Genomic DNA, 27,020 nt, shown 5'->3' with positions numbered 1-27,020 from the left:
CTTCCCTCACCACTGCCGGGGCGGGGAGAGGGGGGAGGCGTCCCGCGGAGGAAGGGGGCGGTGGGTCCGCACGACACAGGACGGTGAACCTGTTGGAGGTAGCTTCGGAGGGCAGTCGGCTTCCGTCTAGAGTGATGTAGGTAGCTGAGAGATTTGTGCATCGGGGACTTCAGAGAAATTTGTCCTGTGGAACAAAAAAAAATTAAAAATCTTTATTTGACAGGTGGGGAACCCTTAAGGTTTAGGAGAAGTACATATTTTCAGGGTTTATGGAGCGACACTAAATATTAGTAACTTCCGAGGTGTGTGTTAGCATTTGTAGTGAGCTGCATGCAGCAAGAAAGGCACTTTGTAGCCTAACGGGAAAGCAAAGCTCATATCTGGAGAGTAAGTCTTCTCACGTTTCTCTTTTCAGGCTGGCTGGAAGGAAAACCATGCAACGTTTATGAATGAACTGAAAAACCTTCAAGCTGAAGGACTTACGACTCTTGGCCAGTCTCTAAGGACAGCTTTTGATTTATTAAACTTAAATAGATTAGTAACTGGCATAGACAACTATGGGCAGGTAGGTTGACTATTAATAGGTGGAAAAATCATAAAACACAAGCTTCCCTGAGTCAACTAGCCGATTGTCCAAAGTGACATCCTCATGAAACATCCAATATGAGCTTCTTCAAAAGCAAGCACAGCTCAGATAGTTTGAAGAAATACAGTCACAGGCTGGAGTTTGATACCTAAGTTTTTAAACATGTGGCCTCCAAGTTGACCTTCTCAGTTAAACTTTGTCTTTTTTTATATCAAGTCTGTGTTTCAGGACCTTACCTGGTGAGCCTGGTGGGATCATGAAAACACTGCTATCTCTGTACAGTGCTATATAATCAATTAAGTACAGTTTGGGAAATGAAATGTTTATCTAACCACACCGCATGTCCAGAAGTACCGAATGGAACACAACTTTTTCAAAACCCTTTCTTTCCAATGAGTTTACCACAACTTTTCTCTGGATACCTGTATTTTTCCAAACCTGCCTGTTGTATTAGAGCCTTGAGAAGCTGTGCTTTTAAAAGGTCTATATCGCAGCTATCCCTTCAAAGCAAGACTTCTTTTTGGGGTGGGCCAGCATTCTCCTGCTCAGTAGTCTGAGTTGTTGAAAGACAGAACCTCTAGGTTAAGCATATGCTTTAGGAAGCATACCCAGTTCTTTCTGGCACTGGATCACATCCTGGGCTTTTTTTACATAAAGGACATTTATTAGTATTGGGGGAAGTATATAGTGTATTTTTCAAGTGGGATTTACTAACCTGATTCTCCTCTTTTCATCTGTTTTTCTCACATAATGCTCCCTATTGCTATCTGAGGATTAGTTACTGTTCTTGGTATTTTAACATGGGAATGTGTTTGTAAAAATAAGTCCCCTTTTCCCCTCCTCCCTTTTCCAGCCTAAGCAAAATCTATGTGATAACATGCCATGTTTGTTTGGGAAGGAACTTTCTCTCTCATGTTGCATTGTATGGCTTTGCCACTAGGTGATCAAGTGAGCCTAGACATTTTTAAAATGCCAGTTTAGTGATGAAACTTGGAAAAAAGAAGTGCGAGTTCCACACACGGTTATTTTTTTGTCTATTACCATCTGTTGTCCTCTTATACATCTGTGTGCTAATCTTTCCCATTTTCTGATGTTTTTGTTTAGTTACATGAGTTATATGAAGCTTTTTTGACACTTACCACTCTAGACACACACATGAAATACTTGCTCTTTCTCATTGCTATTGGTAATTATGATACTCTAATCAAACCTGTGTCAGATAATTTCCTCTAAGTGAACCAGCTGTGCTCAGCTACTCAGTTAAATGGGCAGTTGTGTTATCATGACTGTTTTGACTCACTAGTAGCGTTCCTTACTGCAAATAGCTGCTCTTTTGTCTATGAGGCAATGACTTTTGCTTTGTCTGATCTGTTTTGGTTACGAGTCCCTCTCTAGGCTTGAACCCATCCTTGCTTATGCCTGCTTTTTCCTCTGTTCCACATGTGGAGCTGGCTGTTGAAGAGGTGTTCACATGTGCAGTCAGGTGACTAAATAGAAATTCTGACTCTTTTTAGTGTCTGCAAAAATAGATGACTATATTGAAAGTGCCAGGTCATCTGCTGCTTAAGTCACAGGTTCCCATTTTGGCTCTCCTAATCAGAGTAGTGGTTTTTCATAAATCAGATAAAATTCTGAAGCACTCACAGGATGAGATCCAGGGCAGTTAACCTTTCTCAACTTCACATTGGACTTTGAGCACTGTGTTATCCTGTCACAGCTTCCTATTCATGTCTACTACCCAGAATTCGTTCAAGATAAATGGGTATTTAAATGTACATGGTATGAGAAACTTACAAATTCAGGATAATAAGAGTTATCAGAATGCTTAGTTGCATTTGAAATAGTTTTCACTTCAATCAGAAGTGCTGATTCACATTTTTGAAAGCAGCTACAAATATTAAGACCATAAAGTAGTAGTTAACTAAAATATAGCAGACAGATGTTTGAAGAATGATTATCTTAAAGTGGGAGAAGATATTTTTATTAAAAAAATGCAACATTTAGATCATCCTGGGTGTGTTAATTGAAGTAATAAATCCAAACTTCTAAGTTTTTCTTTGGGAAATTTCTCTAGCTTAGCATCTTTTGACTATCATGCTTGGTTTTTGGTGTATTGACAAGCTTCTAAAATATTTTCCAAGATCCACTTGTTTCACATGTATGAATTGTAAAACATCTTTATTGTACGTACAAATGACAAGCTTGATGTTTGAAGGGGTTTTCTGGTTATGTCATCCACCAGTATGATGTCTTGTCCCCCTGCCGAGTATGAACTATTTGTTTAAATGGCAGCGTGGCTTACTTGATTTCTTTCTACGTAGACCAGAGTTCTCCATCAGCTGACTTCCTGAGCAAGAGTGATGGCTGAACGGTCATTCTGAAATTGAGGAAAATCTCCTGCTTCATATTTTGTTACGACATTAATGTTTGGTTTTTTTAATATGACTATCGTAGTACTTTTTCAATAGTGACTCAATTGCTCATGAAGATTGAGTTACCAAGTGTACAGCTCTATTAGCTGATCACAGTATCTTACATTTAGATCTTAAAGGGACACTGTCAACACATTTAAATTATCAAGAACCTGGAAGATTTTTTCAGAAGCTGTTTCTGATATTAATGCTGTGGTATGGCCTTATAAACCTAGGTCTGTTAGATACACATTTTTGTGAAGGTTTTTGTCAGCAACAGAAGATACTGGGTAGTACACATATTTTAAGGTGACTGTTCCTTTATTTTTTAGTGCTCTATTAAGTTTGTTAAGTTCTGTATTGCTTGAGAATAATACTTTTCATATGCTTTGTGCTGATGATGATAGCAGAAGGATGAACCTTCAGATAGGGTGTTGGCTTTTAGCATTTGCTAAAAATAGTGATCTCCTTCACCTTCTGCATTTTTATAGAAAGCTTAGGAAAAAATACAGGATTTTGATATTTTCAGGAGGAAGGCAGTTTAAACACACTAAGTTCAGTAAGGGCTCACTGTTGCATCACACAAAACGTACTTTGTTAGCCCAGTTTGCAATTAGCTAATTGACTTCTCTGTCATACTTCCCCGAGTTAAGTTTCTCCATTGTTTCTGGCAGTCTGAAATACCAAGCCTTTTAATAGTGGGTTTTATGTCCTGTTGGAATATACTCCTAAATCTTAGAGCTGTGACTTGTTCAGCAGTACACATGTGCTCACAATTTAACTGCATAGTTTTGATTGAGGCAAATGTGCAGCTTGTTGTAGTTGATGAAAGGGTTAAATAGTAATAGATGTTTCTGTGGAAACAGAAAACATGAACAATGTAGCTATTATAATAATACAGCAAAAAAGTAAACAAATGGTTAAATTGAACCATCTATGTACTTCAGTTACTTGCAGTTTGTAGTGAAGCTTTTAAGACTGAGCTCGGAAGCAAAGGTAAGTAAAATATGTACCAATAGTGTTTTGATACTCGCATGCAAAGGACCAATGCAGCACCACCAAAACTTGCATCTGATGGATGCTTGAAATTGCAAAAGCTCTGATTCTCTGACACCCTGTGTTTCACCTTGCCTATTGTTATTTGCATAATGAAGGTCTCTTACTATTTTTTCCAGCAGTATTATATAGAATGAGGTTTGAGAGGATAAAATGTGCTTATCTGAGTGGATTTCAAAATGGTTCAGTTGACTTATCAAGGTATTTTTACAGATCTTTTCAGGGTGAACTTTTGTTTTAATATTGTGGCTAGAAACAGTGCTTTTCAATAACATAAGCTTTTTATAAGCTTTCAAATCTCACTAGAATATCCTGCACATATTCTTCAGCATTGTAGTTACTGATATAGTGAAACTGTGTTAGAGATGTATTTTTGACTTCTAAACAAATTTAATTGAACAAAAGCACATGATAACTTAGTTGTTTTGAAATAGAAAAGCTTCAGTGCTTCTGTAATCCAAGTGGACTTGGAATAGTTACTTTTCATTCACAGTGCTCTCGAGATTTAGACTAGTACAAGAAACACTGTTTTAATAACTTACCAGGCTGTGCACAGTCTTGGTGACAGCCTTTTTTTCTTGCAGTACACTTCACATATGTACAAAAGCATAACTAAGAAATTTTGAGACAAATTAAGATCCAAGTGGAATTCAGCTGGTTAAGAATACTTTGAGAGCTTAAATATATGTTAAAGGCTGGCAAGACCTATTTCTGACTTAGAAGTTGGAAAGAGTCCTGTTTGTAACGGCATTGTTTTTAAACACCATAGTTTTTTCTCCAAGGGTTTTGTATATACCATTTATGACCATCAAACAATCTAATCTTAGGTTAACTGCTACTTTATAGTTCTCTCTGAATATATGGTTAGACCCATTTGTAGCTACAGTAGCAGTTACTGCTGATGTGTTCACACAGTAAAACATTGTTGGTCTGTAGAGACCAGTGTGTTTTGTCATAATGGCTTAAATACTGTAATATGCCAAATGCATGTAAAGAGCATATCTAGGAGATCAAGTCTGTGCTTGCAGGCACACGACAGCTTTATTTTTAAGTCACACATTGTAGACTGACTTCTTGCTTATGTGCTTATCCATGTCTAAGATTTACAGAGCTTAAAAAAACCCCAACAGTCACACATATGAAATACTGTCCCCTAGCATTGCAGACATTATGCACATTCTGCTCTCTAAATTGTTGAGCAGTTTTCTTTTCCAAGTGGTTTTTGAGGATTGTTACTGGATTTCCCTCCTTTCAAAAGTCAAAATCCTTCGAGCGTGACTTTTGTCTTGGCATTATGGGGTGCATAACACTGCACTAGAATGGTCTGTGTTGAATGTGCATCCAAATTTGAAACCAAAGTTTAGGTTAGTATTTCCTGCTTTGTCATGCTGGCATGGCTGCACAGGCAGTTTGCTTCTCATGTGGGTAGAGGCAGATGTTTGCACATCTTGAGCAGCTCTCCCATTTTCTTTTTTCCCTTTTCCCCAATAAAACTAAATGGGAGACCTTCAGACAGTAGAAAAGCAACATAGCAAGCTTAAGCATGGTAATGGCAGAAGTATGTGTAGAAAGGGATTTCTCATAGTGTCCTGTTTTCTGTGGAATAGAAGTCATTTTAGTGTAAAACTGTCTGCCTGTTAGTATCAAAGATGTGTGTGTGAAGTGCTGGTGAAAGTCAATCTTTCTCACCTCCTACATGATGAAATTAAGCATATTGCTTCAAATTTATACTTTTTAGACTGTAGCCTTTAAGCATGACATCTTGTCTGCTCTTAAAATGCTTGTAAATTTTAGTTTTGTCTTATAGTATCCTTTAATAAGAGCAATGGCAAGGTGGTGTTACAAGTGTTTTCTCATGTTGTGAGGTGGAACTGCATGCCTTTAAGCCTTCCCAGAGCAGCAAAATTCACTGAAAGTCACAGTAATAATCACATCACACTTAAGTGTTCTTAAGATCACTTTTCTAGTTCTAATCTTGTATGTTTTTAAAGAAGAATTTAGAAGTTAAAACAAGCTTACACAATTATTTTTTCCCATAAAATGATCTCATCAATCTGTTTCACTCGCAGAAAGAAGTGGGCTACTTCCTCATTTTCTGAATATCAAATATGCTTTGACCATTTTGAATCTTTTATGTGCTCAGTATTTCAATAAATTTGATTTGGATGGGACAGTGCAAGAACGCGTTCATTGAGGCTTTGATTTTTAAGGGTCAGGTTAGCTCATTCATGCTGCCAAAGCTTAAGAGATGATACAGATGTCTGTCTCCGCCTGATATTCTTGGAATCACTAAAAAGTCATTGGAGAATGTCTGAGGACAGGAGTATCAAAATTTTATTGCTTGGCTTGACTTTCTATCTGGAATGGTTTATTTGCCTTTGGTCATTTTAGACTCTTTGGATATTCTAGCTTGCTTATTTGGGTGCTTAAAGGTACGTGTCCCATAGTTGAAGTATTTTTGTCTTTTTGATATGTACTTGCTCATCATCCCAGCCAACTGTCAGGAAGGCAAAGCAAATACATGTAGTTAAAGATCCAGAAGTTTGGTTATCTTGTGAAACACAAGTATGTGTCCATCATTATGTTTATTCTCTTTAAACTGGTTTTCGTTTTTCTTACTGAATAGTTACATTCAGTCTTGGATTTCTGCTGCAGGCAGTCCATATCTCTGAAGCTAGAAGGGAAGAGCTAGTTTCTGTCTGTCTGAATTTTAATTCGTCTGAGTCTTGGTTGAACCTGTGGTTTTGTTGCTTGAGAGTCTTCTTGCTTGCTGTTGCCTGTTTCTCGTAGTGTGTTCTGCACCTTTAACAACATAGTGAGTCTTTTAGTTCACAGAATATTCCCGTGTCGGCATCTCCCACTTCAAAAACTTATTGTTTCATGTTGTGATTTTTATCATTATATTGTCTGGCTCATTTTTCAAGTTGTTTACACCTGCTGTTTATGCAACAGATTGAATTTTCATTTAATTTCTGAGCATTAGTATCTAGCTAATACCGGACTTAAAAAAAAGTCCAGTTTGCATTGTGTGATTATGGTGCTAATTTTAACTGTCCAAAGTGCAGACCAGTCTCATTTAAAGAAAAATTAGTACTGCAAAGAAGAGATAATGGTTATGTGTGTATTTAAGATAAATATTTCTTATGTATTAAAAGATACTTGATTTTTTTTTAAAGTGGACTAGCCTGTGAGGCATAGATTTTTGCTGATCCTTTAGTATATTTCTGTGATGTCTACAAAGGGTATCACATGTTCATGAAGTATTTTCTATCTATCAGCATATTTTTACTATTACAATTCTGAATATTGACAGCAAACAGGATTTGAGATTCTTTATTATTGCCTGTATACTTTATTTAAAAAAGAAAAGGATTTATTTAGTCACTCTGGCGCTGTGAAGTTGGCCCTTGATGGACTAGATTTGTCCAAAATGTATTGTATAGGCAATTTCAGTCTTACATTAATGAGAAATCAAGTATCTGTTATCTAAGCACCTGTTGTTTTCATTCTAGAGATAGCATCTCTGCCTCAGTTAATTGACTTGCCCTATCTTACATAAATCTACAGTCCACTATAGATTTAAGCCTAAATTTTTCCAGTGAGGAAACTAGGTTAGTGCCTACAGTTGAATTAAAATAGACAGGTAAGAAGTTATTGGCTGCAAGATATGATACTAACCTTAGGCAGGAACCTTGAATGGCTATGACTGGGACACTGAATGCATAAGACTTCTGGTTGTATGAGAGGACAAGAGCATTTGTCAGAATCTGATCCTACTCTGGTTATTCTAATGTGAGTGGTAAGTGTGGATGTTGCAGCACTGCAGTGGTAGATAACTAGAATAGCAGATAAATAAGTGTTGATGATGTCTGACAGAGTCCCATGGCTTTAACATCAGAGGTGATTTATAAAACGGATCTAGCAGGAATTATGGTGCAGAATGAGGTCTCTAATATATAGAGTTTTGACAGTGATTCAGAGAGAAATATGTTGAAAATAATGCTTAATGTCTTGCTGACTTGGCCAGGAAACTTGTACCTGAATAATCACATTTGCTTTGTATAGCCACTCCCATTTCATTTAATTTATAGGTTGTTTTTTTTCTATCTGTGTGTGATTGCTACTGCTTGTGGAGAGTAGGGTGTTTATCTGATTTCATCCTTCATGTTTGAGGATAAATTACCTGAACACGCACATAGTGTGCATTTTGTCAATGTCTCCTTGAGCCAAAAAGCTACATTGAACAAATCCAGAATATTTGTCTTTGAAATCAATTTAGGGAACTGACATTCTTTTTTGATGCTCAGCGTATAGAATATGAGTGAAAAGTGGCCATTTCTTTCATCAGTGTTCCCCCCTCAACTTTGAATCTCAGAATGCTGACTTGATTGTGTGCATCTAAATGTAAGACACATCCAGCCTTAGCTGCCTGCTCTGCTCTGAACTTATGACCTCTCATGTGCTCATAGTTGTAGGGGAAAGGGACCTGGGGGTCCTGGTGGACAGCAGGATGACCATGAGCCAGCACTGTGCCCTTGTGACCAAGAAGGCCAATGGCATCCTGGGGTGTATCAGGAGGGGGGTGGTTAGTAGGTCGAGAGAGGTTCTCCTCCCCCTCTACTCTGCCCTGGTGAGACCGCATCTGGAATATTGTGTCCAGTTCTGGGCCCCTCAGTTCAAGAAGGACAGGGAACTGCTGGAGAGAGTCCAGCGTAGGGCTACAAAGATGATCGGGGAGTGGAGCATCTCCCTTCTGAGGAGCGGCTGAGGGAGCTGGGTCTCTTTAGTTTGCAGAAGAGGAGACTGAGGGGAGACCTCATTCATGTTTACAAATATATAAAGGGTGAGTGTCACGAGGATGGAGCCAGGCTCTTCTCGGTGACAAACAATGATAGGACAAGGGGTAATGGGCACAAGCTGGAACACAGGAGGTTCCACTTAAATTTGAGAAGAAACTTCTTCTCAGTGAGGGTGACAGAGCACTGGAACAGGCTGCCCAGAGAGGTTGTGGAGTCTCCTTCTCTGCAGACATTCAAAACCCGCCTGGACGCCTTCCTGTGCAACCTCATCTAGGTGTTCCTGCTCCGGCAGGGGGATTGGACTAGATGATCTTTTGAGGTCCCTTCCAATCCCTAACGTTCTGTGATTCTGTGATAGTTGTGCCAGACTTGCTTCAAGTTGTGAGTGTGACTTCATGTAGTAACATAAATCAATGATTGATTCAGATCCTTAAGAAGCTGGACTGTGGACTGTAGTGTTTCAGAATCTGTTTTAAAACAGCTGAGTTGCTCCTGCTGTGTAGTGGTGATAAGCTCTGGCAGGGAGTCTTGGGGCATTTACTCAGAAGAATTTCCTGATGTTCATGAGTCTGTAAGATAAAATTTCAGTCAGTTTGTCAAGTACTCTGGATTGATAATACCCAAAAAGGTGGGGAAAACTGAGTGTGCAACTCTCAAATTGTCTTTTCCACTTAAAAGAAAAAAATTATTATTGGTGTTTTCTCCACTTAGTGTGCTGGCAACTGTGAGATCCGTTACCCTTTTCCAGTATATGGAGAACAGAGGCCTGGCTTAGCACCGTGAATTGCAGTGACTGAGTCAGAACCAGCTATGTAAAGTCATTGCTGTGAAGCAGAAAGACTGCAGTAATTAGGGACTTGATGCAAGGCTTGACAAGGTCAGTTATTTTGGGAATAAAACATTCAGAAATATTTTTAGGAAATATGACCAAAACCGTCTTTAAACCCAGGTTCTTTCAGGCTGACTTTAAAGTTATGGTTGGTATGGATGGTAACTTTAGTGTTTTTGAAAAAGAAGAGTTTAAAAAAGCTCAGATGTAACTTATTTTTAGCAGCTTATGTTTACTATATTCATTCAAATAACTTTGTAAACCACCAGGATTTGTTGGGTGATTTATCCAGTTTCAGATGATTTGTTTACTAATGCATAACTAACTGATAAGATGCATCTTTTTTAAGTGACAGTTTACATTACCTTAAAAATAAGGTACAAATTATGGTCACAGTGGCTTTGCTGCTTATATACTTCAATTCGTTTAATGTAAGGAAACATTAAAGTTCTTCCCTGTTTGGGTTTATTGTGTATCTGTCACACCAGTGCTTACACGTTTCAAGTGTTAGTGACTTTTTTGTTCTTCATTTCAGTGCTCAGTTCAGTGTTCAGTTACTTGCTAGAATTCACTAAGAAATCCATTCTATGGGTTGTTGGGTTGTTTGTTTTTTTAATTTCACACAATAAGTAATTGTCATAAATTGTGAGATTCAAGGACTGGTTTGTTGGTGAAACTTACCAAGGACCTCATCTAAATTGGAGCACTTAAAAGTTAATCAAGAAGTTATCACTTATATAATATGTTATTTAGAACTCAATTAAATTTGTTCTTAGATGAAAGAAATGGGACAAACCTTCATATTAAATTGGCATTTTTGAAACTATGATGTAGAAATGTTGGGAACCCTGTGATTTAAGCACATGAAGACATCAGTTTATTTTGAGATTTTAGGTTTGATGTCTTAGTAAATCCTACCATGTATTCATCATTCCTTTATTCAGTGTGAACATAGTCTAAAAATGCTTCCTTGAGACACTTCGCTTCTGTTTTTGCATGTGCTCTATTCAATATGGAGACTTTGTATTCCAAAATGATCATTTCTTGTATTGAATCTCCTTTTCAGGCTGCTTTGAGTTACTCTTTTTGTTTTCTTGCTGTTAGTTTTGGTTTTGGTCTTAGCACAAGTGTTTTGAGTAGAATTCAAAAATGTCTGAAGTTGCACAATTAAATAGTCTTTAAGCAGTACATTCAGTGCCAGACTTGGAAACCCAGAATGTGTAAAGTTATGAGGATCTATAAAAATGATACTAAGCACAGAGAACTTTTTTGATGCATGTTTCAAGATAGATATGCAATGAAATCATTGCTTGTGGAACATGAACTTGCAAGCTCAGGCCATGCAAGCTGCTGATGTGCTTAAATAGATTTCTAGGATTACTATGTTTTTGGTTTTGTTTGTTGGTGGTTTTTTTTTAGAAAGGGTTGGTGTTTTGTGCAATTCAGATAGCTGTTTTGTCTCTGTAGTATTTTTAATTGTAGAAGTGATATCTGACTGGGTCTTTGTTTTGTTTTTTTCTTTTGTTTTTTTTGCTGTACGGCTTTCAGACTGGGCAGAACAAGCATAAGATTATGTCCTTGGAGCTTCAATAGTTAATTGCCACAAATGGTTATTTTTTTAAAAAGTTTTTTTCAAAAAATGCTTAGGAGCAAAATACTGAAGAGGAAATTACTTTTTAAAATCCCATTATTTTCCTAAATACCTTAAATTTCCTTTTTTAAAATGGAACTTATATAGCGTATGTTATAGAGATAACAGTTGTTTCAAGAATACTCCATGCTTATATTCTGTAACTGATGTGCTGAGGAGTTTCATTTCTGGGTCAGCTTTAGGGAGAGTCTGCTGTTGCACTTATTTGGATTTGAAAACCTTTTGTTGTTTCTGTGGTTTTGGTGTTTTTTGTGTGTGGTTTTTTAATTTATTTTTTATTTAAAGCTGCAACTCATTTGTTCCAGTCACCTGAAATACAGAAAGCTTCATTCATACCACCAAAAATCAATGTCCTAACTGTGTGTGCAAAAATGATTTTATCTACTGCTAATCTGAAGTTCCAGTAAGGAATGAAGCACAAACCATGTAACTACCTTGTAATCTTCCATAGACATTCCGAATAAGAAACTGTGACTGGTGCATGTCTTGGATGTTGTTGTAACTCTAAGGTATTTCTAATGTAGTTAAAGAATTTTCTAGGACATGAAAAATTACTTTGCCTGTAGTAACCTTGCTGTAGCCTATAGGGAAGGACAGCTGTAGATAGCTGAATTTAGCTTTTGGAATCTCCACATCTTATGGAGTAAAGGTCTCTTTTGGTGGCCATCCTTACTGCAAAATCATTGCCATTGATAACCTGAGTGTGAACGAGTGCAGGAGAAATCATGAATGCTTGATCAGCATTTTCCATTTCCTTGGGAGAAAAGATGGTGAGTTAATGGAAGCATGAATTCAGACTTTAATAAGTTCTAGTAGACTTTCTTAAAGCTTTTTAAGATCTTCTCCGAAAGAGAAAATAATTTGAAATAGTATATCTTTTAGCTTCAAAAGGAGTAGAGGGAGAGAAAGAGAGTGTCAGTGTGTTTGTGGAATACAGTTGAGTGTTTGTGACTGAGCCTTCCAAAAGATGGGCAATCAGCAGCCAAAAAGGGCAAAGTGGAATGATATGTGCTGTCCTTGATGTCGGAAACCATGACCTAACAGTTGCATTAAACATGGAGTTATATCAAGACATTAGTGTTCAGTGACTGATTACTTCTTATTTCTACTTATATGGTCATTTGGAGTTTTTTAGGTATATGCAGTTTTAGAAAGAGGTATTTACCCGTTTTTGTGTATTTTGACATAGTATTCAAACAGAGCATGCTTCGTGTTTATCTCCTTGTTCAATCACCTCATACAAGGATAGATTTTTATTAACTTGTGCCCCCTCTGCTGGCTAGTTTTGGAGTTACGAAGTAAAAATACAAGTTTAGGTAGGTGAGGTACTCTTTGGTATGCTACTTTGGCCAAACATCAGTTTATAAAAGACCCCTGTCTGGGGCTTAAACTACAATGAAAACCGTGTGTGTCTTAATCTGTGAGAGTCAGTGGTGGTGTTGAGAGGTGTTATTTTCATAGTGCATAGTTATTGTCATGGGCTCAGTCAAGACTCCTCCAGCATTTGTCAAATCTGTTTCTTTCCCTCATGCCTCAGTCAAATAGATTTGGTGTTTTTGCCCATCCCATGTGTGCATATTGTTTCATATACAGAGGAGATAGATCTTTATTTTCTTGGGACTATGGAGGGCTATACTTTGAGCTTCTGAAACCTGCTACTGTCATCTGCATTTCTGATAGTAGTCACTTTTCCCTCAAGATGTGGGGATCTCTTTTTCTGAGTGTAGCAGGGGGCTCTCTCAAATGACCTTTAACAAGGGATTAATTTACCTGTGTTTTTCCAGAAACCTGTCTTTAGCAGTGAGGTAGCATGCCCAGCTGCCTAGCATGTAGGGAAGGTAGAGCGTAAGTCCTCCCATCTTGGATACTGCAGGGAGAGTTGAAAGGTGGCAGTGTTATTATTGAGAATGTATGTCCGTAGTGCAGATGTTTGTGAACTGGAGTTGGTGATAAGAATCTTCCCAGTGTCCTGCAGCCCTTTCAGAAATATGCTGGGCGTTTGTTCTTGGTAGTACTGTAGTGTTTCATTAGGTTGTTTCATATGATTCTAATTTGTGACTGATCTGGCATTTATCTTCGCCATTAATCAGGCATCAAGGGAGACTTCTGGTTTATATTAAAATTCCTTTTATGACTTGAAAACTTCATAACAGACTTCAAAACACTTATATCCTGTGTAAAATGCAAACTGGTTAGTGTAGCTTTCATTAAACTTTCTTACAAGGCTTCTGAAAGGGATCTTGAAATACATCTGCTGTACAAATATCTGATCACCTACTAGTAAGACAGAATTGCTACCGCTGCAAAACTGCGTTATCGAATAATCAACAGCATCAAGGGAATATATCAAAATCTTACGGACAGGAAAACACAGAGGAGTTAGCAGCTTCCTTTGTACATGAAGCCTGGCTTGCCAGAGATCTTAATCCCCTGCAGAATTCCAGGATGTACTTCAGCTCTTACTCATTCAGGCTGAAATCACAGAAATCTCTCTGGCACTTAGGCTGTTCCTCTTCAGGTGGTCAGTTTCTATTCTAAAATAGTCATAACAAATAAACCTAAATATGGTTTCAAAGCTGTTTTTTTTATTGCACAGGTTCAGTCACTTGGGTAACACTGTGATGCAGTTCAGAGGTGTTGTGCTTTTCAGTCCGGCCACTGAATCATGGAGCTCTTGTGCCGTAACCTGTGAGAAGTCGTATTTATCAGAGCTGATGTTGTGATCAAACCCGACTGCCCTTCTTGCTCTCTGTCCCCCCAGTGTATTCTTCCTTGTGTCCTGGTAGATTAGAGTTTCACAGTGTGTTTGTGCTAAATATTAATTAGGTGATAATGCAGCATAGCTTCATCTGGGAAAGCTTCCATTTAAAGCCGTTTTACATCATATCAAGTAGTAGGAAAGAATTTACTAATCTACTACAGAAGAAAGCATATTCATTCCTGAGTACTATAGTGTGTGCATATATGTGCATTGTTATGGTGCCTGTCTACATGCATTTTGGAAAAAATCTGAATTGCAAAATAGTTTTTGTAAGTTATATTGCCAATTATGAATTCAGTAAAATAGCACTATGATGCCAGTGTATTCAGCTGTGTTTGTGACTTGGAAAACAATTGTGCGAATGCATAGAATATACTTGATTCTATAGGTCTGCGCAACTGCACTGATTGGTTCCGCGGGGATAACAGAAAACAGTCAAAGTTGCTGAAGATGCGAGGGGACAAGTAAGAAGTTGCACAAGATGCTACAGTTCTTATGTAGCTGCATAGAGCAGCTGTTAAATACCTCTTAACTGATATTGTTCTGCTTGAGCAATGAAGGGGAAAGTAATAAATGTTAAATTAATGCTTTAGACATTTCATGATTTTACTATACAGTGTAACTGAAGCTCCTATGTACAAAAAGTAAGTGAAAACTGTGATGGATTTAGACTATCTGTTTTAGTTTGAAATTCAAGCTCAGTGTTTTGATATTTTTAAGTTATCAGTTTTTTTAAAATATAGCTTTAAAGCGAATAATTTTGCCATCGTTATGACTTTTAGACTTCATTTTAAACCATTGTTTTTTGAACAATGGTTGCTCACAGATTCTCATGAGCATTCATAAGAATCTTGACCTTTTAAATTCTAAAAAACCTGATTGAGTAAAAAAACCTGATAGTGCACTTCTGTATTTCCTGGTCAGATGACTAAATTTACTGGCAGCTAGGCCCAATGCTTCTGAAAATAAAAAGGCTCTGCTGAGATAAAATAATATACGGTGGATGTAGAATACCGCTTCTGTTACTTTTTGTGATTTACTGAAATGAAAGCGTGCCTTTTAGACATTTGGTTGTGATCTGAAAAAGAGTGTTTTCCAGTGATTAGTAACGTGTTCTGTTAAAAATATGCACTTTATTTCAGTTTACATTTATTTTTAACTTCTAGCCTTTCTTGGGCATGAAGCTTTTGTACAACTAAATACTTCTTTTTATAGTAGTTGCTTGTTGAACATGTCATTTTTAGTTTCTGACTTGGTGGTTTTTTGGTCATTTTTCTACTTCAGCTGTGTCTTAAGTTTTTCAGCACTTCTGACTCTGAAATTAATATTTAAATGTGTGCATTGAGACAGCTGTAGTCTTAAATCAGTTTTCTCTTACTGCATGTGTAATATTGTATACTTGCACATCTAAAGGTCATAGTAGCTCTTGAATTGCTTTGCCTGTTGGCTTTGAAGAAGAAAAAAAAAACAATCCATGAATGCATTAACCAGTCAAAACTCATTGCTAAAGCCTACTTGCCTATGAAAGTGAATTCTTATTTTTGAGTCTTGAAAATGTGTCTTAATAATTTGGTAGACCTCTGACTGGCTCTGAGGCTTCCTCTCAGCACTTCACACAAGCTGGGATGGGCTCAGCCTCTTGCTGTGACCCTGTGTGAGCAGTGTGGGGCTCAGTGGTGCTCACAGCTCTGTATTTTTGTATTATCTGAGCACAGAACTACTTTGACTGGAGACTGAGGGAACAGCAACCAATGTAAGCGAGTTGCTTTGTGATTTGGAACAAATAGTCGTGAAGCTGTCAAATTGTTCAAAAGAATGGCTGTTGTGTAACAGATAAGTTTGTTTTAAGGCTTTCAATCTCTTGTTCCTTTTTAGCCTAGCAACCTTGCAAGATTGCCCTGGTATTGATGATGATTTTTAAATAACTTTCTTCCACAAATAGGTGTGTGGGGGTTTTTGTCATCTCAGTGCATATCTGCCCTTGAAAATGCAGGTTGTAGGTAAATGAAAAAACCGTCTTGTACCACATAATAATATTTGGTGGTTGAACAGGACTATCAACCCTTAAATCCTTAGGTGTTTGTGTTTCTCCCTTAGTGCTTTTTTCACCACTGCTAGGAACCTTCAGAGGGAAAAGCGTTGTTATTGAAAAGAATTTGCAGTCAGATTGCTCTAGCAGCTTTTTAGGCTGAAAAGGATACCAAATGAGCCAAATTGCCTACGTGACGGAATTAGCTGAAGTCTCTGTGGGAGCTAGTTGCCACTGAATTTTCAGCTGGAAAAATAAGTAATATTTAGGTTTTCCAAAATACATGTTTATAAGCAATTCTATTTAACTCAAACTACCACAGCTTGAAAACTCAACTGCTGTATTTAGACTCTAAAACGTTTACCTGCTATCAGTGGTTGTAATCTGCCTGAAAACAGATAACACAAGAACAGAGGTATCTTTCCTTGTATGCTTGTTAGAATAAACCTATATAATGCCAGCTTAAACTGTGAGCAATGTCCTTAGGTATCCCAAGGTACTGGTGCTGAGGCTGAGTTGATCTTTCCCCTACTTTGTGAAAGAACTCAAGGATTCACACTTTCTATCTTTCACTTTCCTGTGTGGGAATGTAAGATGATACTAAAAGTAGCTGCTGGATTACTTTTGCTTTCAGAATGAACAAAACCTCCTGGTGATTAGTTAGTTGTCAGAGGAAGTTGTAAACAGGCTTATTATTTACACCTTGGTGTGCTGAGATGATTTCCAGTGCATTTCAGTAAACCTGTAAGCTGCCAAAGAGCCGGTAACATATGCTCTGTCACTCACCATTTCACTGCCTAACTACAATAATTGAGCTGTGCTGGATTGATTTCATATGCATTCACAGTCAATGGTGATGCTGTGATCTTTTAAGAAGTGTAAATTTGTAGTGCTTTATTTCAGTCTTATATTTCTAAAGGAATAGCAATAGAAAATGATTTGATTAGATTGAAATAAAGTTGTAAAACAGTAAGTGACAGAACTGCAGCAGTTTATTTAAAAATTGGTAAGTGTAAGTTTTCTGAAATATAATTTTGCCAAGTTTACTAACACATCTCTGAGTTTTGAGAGCTTATGTAAATAAGAGGGTTTGGGGTTTTTTAGGAATACCTGACTTAATACTGGTTTTGTATGTCTTCATATATCTAAAGTGAGGAGTAGGGTCAGAATAGTCAGTGTTGTTCTTTAAGAGTTAATGACATGGAAATTTTTAGTCAAAAATAGTAAACCTCAATAATAGGCATTTTATCTGAAGTTCTTCCTTGATATATTCTAATTATATTTCTGCTCCTTTGGGTGGCACATAGATACTCATTTCATGTTTTGAAATTGCATGGAGCTGTGAACCTGAGTTCAGCCAAGTGAACTCAGCTCTGTTCACGTCTTCAGATAATTCAGTGGTGAATTGTATGCTCTGTGACTTGATTTCATAAATTCTTTCTAGAAAGGATCATATTTGTAGCTGTATTGATGACTTGATGAACTCAAGATTACTGTGTTTTCACATCTAGCTAGTGAAGAAGAGATTTCAAGGGGAAGCTTTCCCTTATTACTTAAACAGATGTGAAGTGTTCTTCAACAGTACATTTCACTGCTGGTGTTTCCACAGTTATTCTGTACATGATGCATGTGGAAACGTGAGTTACTTTGTCTTTGGGGTCAGAGAGTCTCAAATCAGTTGTTACTCTGGCTACACATGAATGGTGTTCTTGTTCTGGTAAAAAAGAGAATACTGCTTTTGTAAACATGTTGCTATATGAGTTGATTCTTGACTTAGTATGTCAGTGATCTTCCATTGTAGAGGTAAAATGTTTATAAGATTACAGAAGATAGACTGAGGATGTAGTAATTTCTCCCTCAGACATTTTTCCTGGGGTCACTGAAGTTTAGAATTTCTTGGTTTTCCTTACAATTTCATAATCATTCTGAGCCCAAGGTGTTTAAATTTAAGGCTTAAATTTTAGATGGGTAAAATTGAGAAAGATTGAGTAGTTGAGGTACACAAAAGTGTTTAAGATAATGAAGATATCTGGATAATAGGAGTTGTCAGAAATTAAATTTTTACTACTTAAATTTTAAGTTGAACCAGACTATTGACCTAAAGAGCATTCCTTATGACATTCTAAATCTAAAATCTTGTTATTTTTATCAATTGTAAATTTATTTTTACAATCATTTATTAGCAAGAAGATTAAATTATTTTAATGTTCAGTATTCATGAGAACAATATCCTTTTCCTCTAGTTAGAAAACCTGCTTTCAGTATTATTTTAGTGCAATGTAATTAGCTTCCAGCTGATGTTTTGCAGTTGTGGTGAACTACCAGTTGGCAGAATAATGTACCATAACTGTTCTTCAGAATTAAATAAGGCTAGATGTTCTTAGGAAATTATTTTAATTAAAATTGAGTGCATTTTGAAAGTCTTTACGTTTTTTTGAGCAGTTGTTTGAATTGGATTATGAACTAGCTTAGCTTTCGAGAGAGGTTGATCTTTGCTGTTTAATTTTGGTTTTGCATGGGTTTTTTTGCCTGTAGTAATGATGTGCTATTTTAAAAGAAAAGTTTAGGATTTTTCACTAAGGTTTGAGAAAATAATGAGCAAATAACTTTTTTTTTTTCTGTTGGTATATAGTAAATTGATCACTGTACATGTGGTGTTGCCTCTTCAAACTGGGCACACCTCACCAATTATATTTCAAATTATTAGATTATATTTTTCTTCTCAGCACACAATCAGTAGATGATCCTTTATATTAAACGTGTTCTAAAAATGGATTTAAAATGTATTTCTTAAAACCTATTTCTTCTTTCTCCATATTTTTAGAGTAAATTATAAACATTCATGAGATAGTTTGTGCTTATAAGCAGAACTAGGCTGTGGATCTAACTGTATTTTTCTTTATCTTTGCCATGCTTTTGTATGCGTTTATTGAATACAAACATATTGTCTAGCTTTACTGGCCTAAGTGCAAAAACACTCAGAAACCCATAGCACTGCACTGTATAATACATGAGAATAAATACCTCAGGCCTCATTGTTTTATTGGTGGGCATCAGTGGCTGTTTAATGACTGCACAGAAGCTTACGAATTTGTTACAGCATTTTAAATGAAATTGGTTTTTTTCTCCTTAGGGACGAAACCCTTTTTTCCTGGAGCCAGCAATAATTATAACAGTTACTGATGGAAGTAAATTAACTACGACCAGTGGGATACAGGAAGAGGTAAGATCTGACCTCTGTTTACAATGACGTGTACTAAATGTTGTGTTAGAATACTATTTATGGTAGGAGCATAAATAACTCCTCAAAAGTATGTTCATTGGTAGCTTAAACTTGCATTTTTTTTTCTTTTTATTTTGAGGTAATTTTATGCAGTAGTACTACAAAAATGTGAATAGCTCTTTTTCCTCATCACATGTGACAGAAGCAGATAGTACAACTCTTGGTCTGTTTGGTAGACTCGATTTGCTATTTGTCCAGGGAGTTCATGGCTTCTCAATTACGTTAGCAGAAGAAATTGATTTCTGTAAAGCATATATGTTTAACTGGTCTAGATGTATTTTTTTTAATGTATAGACCCAAATTAATGTAGTGATTTCCCAAAAGATGTGGCCACTAGGGAGTATGTGCAGTACATACTTCTTTCATGCTGGGCTCTTGAAGTGATTATAGGTGGGTGCTGGTCTTTTCTCCCAGGTGATGAAGGATAGAACAAGGGGAAATGGCACCAAGCTGTGCCAAGGGAGGTTCAGGTTAGAGATAAGGAGGAAGTTCTTTACTGAGAGGGTTGTCAGAGGCTGGAACAGGCTGCCCAGGGAGGTGGTGGAGTCACCATCCCTGGATGTATTTAAAGAGTGGGTAGACGAGGTACTTAGGGATATGGTTTAGGGGGTAGACAGGAACGGTTGGACGTGATGATCTCAGAGGTCTTTTCCAACCGAGCGATTCTGTGATTCTGTGATAATCATATCACAAGTGTCCTTATAATTCAAGATAAGAGCTGAAGAGATGTATTTCAAATTAAATCTGTAAAGCAGTTTAAAACATCAGATCTTGATACACTGGAGTACCTGCTCAGACATCTGGCAAATTCAGAGCTGTAGCAAATGCTGAGGCACTGAACTGTTGTAGCTTTGTGGCCATTTTGACTTCTTGTTTTAAAAAAATGGACGAGGTCGCTAGGGATAAGGTTGGTCTGACCAGTTCAGTGCCCAGTCCATGCAGTAGTAAAATAACCACTAGCGATAACAAAAAAAAAAAATAATAATCCCAAAGCCCATTTGCTTTTCAGGGAAAAAGTCCAAAATATCCTTTAGGTCTGACCTAAAGCTGAAGGGGAAGATTCAGACTTTGCCATGTGGTACACCTCAAATATTGTATCTTTGACCATACAGATCACCTCGTCATACATCACACTCTGTTAGTTACTTGAATTTCTCCTAATACTCTATTATATTGCATTGTTACAGCACTTACAGAAGTTGTTTATATGGAAAGTGATATTTGAGTGTTTTTGTAATGTATCTGACTTAGAGGAAGAAAGCTGAATAACCGCATAATTCTATGTGTACTACTAACAAATAGCCATAGCCAGTAACTGAAAGGGAATGCCTGGATCCATGATACCAAGTAGGTTGTCTGTATAAAATCTCACTTTCGTCAGTTTTTTTTTTTACCCAATAAGCAATTTTCAGCTTAATCCAGAGATTGGGTGGGCTCTAAAATACTGAATAGAATAGTAGCCTCATATTCACAGTGATTAGTGAGCAAGTGTTAATTAAACAGAGGGACAGTGTGACACTTTTAGAGCCTTCTACAACATTTAGTGCTGTTAGAAGCAGGATACTATTTTGGTTTTTTTTTTTTTAAAACTAATTGGGTAATTGCTGAGCTATGTAACTCCTTTCTTACGTAGAAGCAATTTCTGTGCTGTCAGATGAATGACTTGTAAAATCTGACATGGACATCCTGGAGTGAGAGGTACCAAGATGCTCAGAGGGTGAAACAAATGAGAACTGGTTTTGTTCAGCCTTTAGAAGAGAAACCTGGGAGGGTAGGGGATGTCTTACCACCATCTACATCAGCTTAATGGGGGAAGGGAGCCTGGCTTTCCTTGGAGGTGCAAAGGACTGAGATGAGAGGTAACAGATGCAAATTGTACCTTGGGAAATTCTGGTTGGATATCAAGAAAAAGTGTTAACTGTGTGGGTGATTGAACACTGGCATAGTTTTGTCCAGTGGTTGTGAGGTTACTGGAAGTGCTCAAAACAGTTGGACAAGACCCAGAGCAATCAGAAAACTCTGGACTGCGTAACCTTCACATGTCCCTTCTAATGTACACAGGTCTCTGATTCTACCTTATGTTTCCTCTCATTTATCCAAAACTATTTAGGTAAGAAAGCACTATTGGCTATTATGAGCTCTTTTTCTTACAGCAAGAGTCAGGATTTTTTTATAGCTAGCAAATTTTTTGTTCCTTTTCCTTCAAATTTTGGTACAACTTTTTTGCTGTAATCTTCACAAGAAGACATTTTCTTATGGTCAGGCAACCATTTGGTCACACATTCACATCCTTAAATTGCTTAACCTGTATTGAGAAAGATGTGTTTTCTGGCTGCTTTAATCTACGAAATTTAGGCTTTGGCTCATGAGTAATGCTGAGTGATAAGTGTGCACTATGCTCAGAGTTTGTGTCATGATCGTGACATTGGACCAAATTTGACACTTAAATGATTTGATGATTGGTCAACTACAATCTGGAGATGCAGAATCTTCTCTATTAATGATAAGGAACTAATAATTTCTTAGTGAACCAGCATATTTAAAGACATTGCCTTCTGGATGAACTGAAAGTGACCACTGCTCGCTCTTCCTGCAATATAAAATGCAAGTTTCTTTGCGTGCTCTTCCTTACGTATTTACAGGGTATGTATTTCATACCCAGAAGTGGATGTGATTTTTTTTTTTGTCTTTTGCCATAGCTGTACCAGTAGGAGCATCCTTAATGCTATCAAAGAGCAGGGGAACAGAGCATCCAAGGGCACTTCTGTCTTTCAGGGTTGATCTTTTGCTTTTGTCAACATGTGTCCTATTGACCAGAATTTTTCTTAGTGTAGCCTGAGTGTTCTTTACAGTTACCTCTCAAGGTGGACTTGCAGAAATGAAGCAGAATTAATACAGTAACACCACCCTGGAGAGATGGAAGTCTGTTGTTGCTCTTTTGTTCACTAACAAAGCTCTTCAAATGTCTCTTCTGTTCTTTGGGTTTGACTTTGGGGAGGCTTTAAAGAGTTGGTGTTGGAAGCGATCATATCCCACTGACTATGACAACAGTGTTTTTACTTCCTGTGCAAAGTTCTTAAAATTGACTAAAGCAGTGTATTTTTAGTTATTTTAAAACATATGTACAGGAGAACTGACAGCACGTTGTTTTTGGAAAGCCTGTGAAGCCAGCATGGAACCTGAAGGCAAGTTTCCTCAAAGCTTAATCATTCAGAGGAACTTTTGCATTCTTACCAATGAAATCAGCTTTATCACTATAGGAACACTGTCATTTGCCCTAGTGTGAACCAGTCAAGTTTAAACCCTGTTTCTGAGCTCTTGCTGCATTCTTCAGATGTCCTGTTCCTTTGTGGAATTGAATACGAGTTTTGCAAATCAAGAGCCTTACCCATTCAGCACTACCTTTCTCTGGTGGATGTGGTTCCTCCAACTGAAGACAGAAATGCAATCTATGCAGTTATCATAGAATCATAGAATGGTGTGGGTTGGAAGGGAACTTAAAGATCATCTAGTTAAATCTACATCTGTCCTCAGTTTAAAACTTACTCCTTGTCCTATCACTGCATAGCTTTGTAGAAAGTTTCTCTCCAGCTTTCTTGTAGACTCCTTTCAGGTACTGGAAGGCTGCTCTAAATTCTTCCTGGAGCTTTTACTTCTCTGGGCTGAACTTCATAACAGAGGTGCTCCATCTCTCTGATCATCTTTGTGCCCCTCCTCTGAACCTGTACCAACAGGTCCACGTCCTTCACACAGCTTGTGTCATTGGTAAACTTGCTGAGGGTGCACTCGATCCCACTGTCCCTGCCAACAAAAATGCCAGTCCCAGTACCCATCCCTTAGGGACGCCACTCGTCGCTGGTGTCCACTTGGATATTATGGATGCTTCATAATATTTTTAACTGTAGTTCTTCCAGCTAAAAATACTGTTTTCTAAACAAATTCTGCAAGAAATCTGTAGCAGATCTCATCAGATATATGTTCCCATCCTTCCTTGTCCATATTATTCATGTTGGCAGCAGTTGCCAGGATCACAGCATTTGGCACTGAGCCCCAGAGCTCTTGATGTGTGAATTCTGTGTAACTGTCAGCTCAGTGTGCACTTGCTCATGGTTAATGCTAACATCAGAATGACCTGTATATCATGTCATTGACGTGCTGTGTCGGTTGACCTGGTGTCTTTCTGTGATCTTAAGTTATTTCCTATGGAAGAATAATTTACGGATTTCTATCTCTGCATTACAACCACATAAAATTGGATGGAAAAAGGTAAGAATGCATAACACTGTTTCTAATTCTGCTTAGAGTTTCTCAGTCTGTCAAGGGCTTGTTTTCTCAAATGGGCTTGAGTCTTATTGCCCATCTTTAATCCTTTGGTCCTCTAAGGACAAAACGGTGCAGTTGCTTGGAGTGTCAGATGTGTCTTGTCTTTTTATGGGTACCAGAAAAGCCTGCGAGGAAGGTTACTTGTGGATAGATTTTTTTTTTTTTAAGATCTGAGATACAAAAAGACAAAGAAGTTGACTGTCTCTATATGGATATTTTTATTGAGTACCTAATTGTGTAACAACCTTTTATGAGATTTCCCAAGGTGGAGCTGCCTGTAATTAGCAGAGTACCAAAGCTTATGCTCACTGTAATGTGTGTAGTCATTGCCAGAAGAGCGTTGCACTCTTTCACCAACTACCATGCCACTGCAGAGTTCTCTAATGCTGATCTAGCTTTTATTCAGCCTAGGGTCTCTAGGATCCCCTGATGTTTTTTGAGGATTTCAGACTGTGCTGCTGCTTCTTATGATTGCATAAATGTATGTAGAAACAAGGACCCAGAGAATAAATAGAAGACCTGCTCACCAATCGCAGGGTTCTTTAGATCTCTTGAGTAACAGGTTGTCCTCCGGCCCCTCTTGGCTCTTGAACATTTTAGTGAATTTAAAGGCAGGGAAAAGGGGCATAAGGCACACACTGCTGTCTTATTGTAGCATCATGGTAGTTGGGAATAGTAGGGTTTGTGTGTGCTCCTATGAATAGTGTTGAGAGAAAAACAGCTGTTTTTTAGTACTAAGCTGGGAGCACACTTGTTTGTGATTATATAGAGACAACATGCTGAAGACCAGTGCTGGTAAATAACCTCCCTTTAAATTTTTCAGCCTATCCTTTCCTCAGCAACCAATATGAAGGACAAAGAGGAAAAGATGTGCATGCCTTCATATTGAAATATACATTGAAATATGGAAAGAGAAATTAAATACGGGATGCACATTTCTAGGCCTATCTTATTTTCTGCTAGGTATGCAGTTGCTATGGTAATACTATACCTTTTTTTTTTAAAAAAAGTAAGTGGAGGTGAGAAGACCAAGTTACTAATGTCTGTAGAGAATGAGGCCCAGTTTGAATCTATAATTTCTCTAGCAACATGAATGTTAAAGTAGAATTAAACTGAGAATCAAAGTGAGGACATCTGAATTGATGCTGATTGCTTTGCATGTTGTCTTATAGTTTGAAAAAGTTTATGATGGTATGTGTACATAATGCAATGGTCTGCTCCTGAGTAGTGCTTGGTTTTGGGTTTCTGTGCATAACCAGCTGAGCCAAAGAAAGGTTTTGCAGTTTTAGATAAACTGAACTCAGGATAGTGTTAGTGCAGTGGGGTGCTTACATATATATGTATGTATATATATAAAATATATGTATTTGCTGCCTGAAGAAAAACAGTGCTGTTACATAGATCTGTCTTGCATATGAGATATATACCTCAGAGGCAGCAAATCTTCCATTCAGTCACTTCTAAGCAGGAAGATTTGGTGAATGGCATTCCTTACTAGCAGCCCCAAATGAGGATGGTTTAGTGCTTGCAATTGAGTCCTCTGACAGTCAAGATTTTAGGCTGTTTACTGAGAATAATGTGGCTATTCTTTTGACTCAGTTTGCTTTGCCAGCCATTGTGTGAAAAGGGGAAAGACAGGAATCTGAATCAGTGATAAACCAGGTACATAGCTGAACACCCTTCGGCCAGTTTCGTGTGAAACATTTGGGGGAAGTAGTCTTCTTCTCACATGTGCTGTCTGCTTGCATCAGCAGAAGTGGAAATTCAGAAGAAAGCATCAGGTGCACTGAAAAGTCTTAAGTGTTACGATTCTTGCTCACATGTTTTGTGTTTGTTTCTGGCTTTGACATTGTATTGTATCAATAAATTGATTATTTTTCAAATATGAAGACATGAATTTTCCCCAATGTGAGATGCTTGCAATTATGTAAATAGAAATAGCTGAGGTTTCCAGTTTGGAAATTAAGCTTAATGCTCTCAAGTTCATCTCTTAAATTAAAAGAAGTAAACAAAAAAACTTTCAACAGCTTGTTGCAAACTGCTTAACTAACCACTGTGAACTGAAAAAGAAGCCAATTTGTCGTGGGGGCTTTTGTGGACTTGCATCAAGTTTTGGAACAGACTTGTAGTTTCCTTTGCTAACATGCTGTTGAGATTGAGAATTGGGATTTTTTGAATGCTGCATGAGAAGGAAAGTGAGAAAGTGTTAAGTTTGCTTCAGCCTTTGGGCTTAACCCATGTATTTGTCCAGGTAATGGAAACATTTGCACGACTTGAGTCATTGCTTTGGGGATTTTTTTTCCCCCTTTATGGCTGCAGTCCTCCAGATGAAATGAGAATTTTTCTTGTACTGACAGTGGTATCATCAACCAGGGATCTATCATTTTTCTGAACCTTGTAATTACTTGTTATAAGTCTGGTCTGTCTGTTCAGGGCTTCTGTAGTTGAATGTTTTGATAAGCTTTCTTTTTCTCATTAATCTCTGTGTGAGGTATCCAGATGCAAAAAGAGAGTGTAGAGTCTTCTGAATGCCTTGTGCTCCCCCTTAGAAGCTAAAGCATTTATTTTTATTTTTCTTTCTTGTTTCAGTTCACTAGTTATGAAACTACCACTAAACCTGGGAATTTTAGATGTTTTGTTAGTGTCTATGGCTGCTGCTCTTAGTGGTTAAGAAATATCCTGACTGTTGCTGTATCTTTAGTGCAGCATGCTTGAAGCCTGAAACTTGAATCTCTTCACTGTCTCTTCTGGGAATTAAAGCAAAAATAAATGCTTCCATGTACTGTATGTCCCTGGATGTTGTCTTCAATAATTTGAACTAAAAGCTTTTGTGTAGTTCTTCCCAGACAGAGGCAACACAATGTCATATGGCAAACAATCCTTCCTTGTGTGGGTAGCTGTGGCTATTGTTGTTTAGTACCTAAAAGTGAGAACTCATTTTGCAAAATCAGTGTTTATTTTGGTTCTAATCTCTGTATTTCACTTAAAGCACAGACATGAGTTTAGTTGTGGGATATACCCAAGCTATGTAGAATCTCTGCATTCTGATTCTATAACACAACTACCACATTAGTTTGCTTGTTGAAGCTGAGTATTTGGAGTAGGTGATCATGGCAGCTAGGTTTTTTTGAGTGGCTATACCCAGGTTACATTTTTTTTTTCTGCAAGAGTCTCGAATTAACATCACCTTTTCATTCAGTTGTGCTTTTTACCTTGAAGAAATGAGAGAAAGACTGAGCTGAGAATAGGCCTGTTCTGCAGAAAAGTGAACAAAAGAACACACCAGCGAAGC

The 27,020-nt window shown here is 37.6% G+C and overlaps 1 protein-coding gene across 1 annotated transcript in view; it reads left to right on the top strand.

Annotated features, from left to right (window-relative positions):
• Positions 1 to 409: 409 nt before the first annotated feature.
• Positions 410 to 27,020, top strand: part of INTS6 (integrator complex subunit 6) — a 43,692-nt gene continuing 17,081 nt past the window's right edge. Inside the window, exons 1-2 of the mRNA XM_010179100.1 lie at positions 410 to 565; positions 19,256 to 19,345. Coding sequence (XP_010177402.1) covers positions 446 to 565; positions 19,256 to 19,345 — 210 coding nt within the window. The 5' untranslated portion in view covers positions 410 to 445. The remainder of the gene's footprint in view (positions 566 to 19,255; positions 19,346 to 27,020) is intronic.

Source organism: Mesitornis unicolor, unplaced genomic scaffold (assembly GCF_000695765.1).
Source record: "Mesitornis unicolor isolate BGI_N332 unplaced genomic scaffold, ASM69576v1 scaffold16502, whole genome shotgun sequence".
Classification (NCBI taxonomy): Eukaryota; Metazoa; Chordata; class Aves; order Mesitornithiformes; family Mesitornithidae; genus Mesitornis; species Mesitornis unicolor.
Note: the sequence above shows the minus strand (reverse complement) of the source record. Positions and strands in the feature narration are given on the sequence as shown.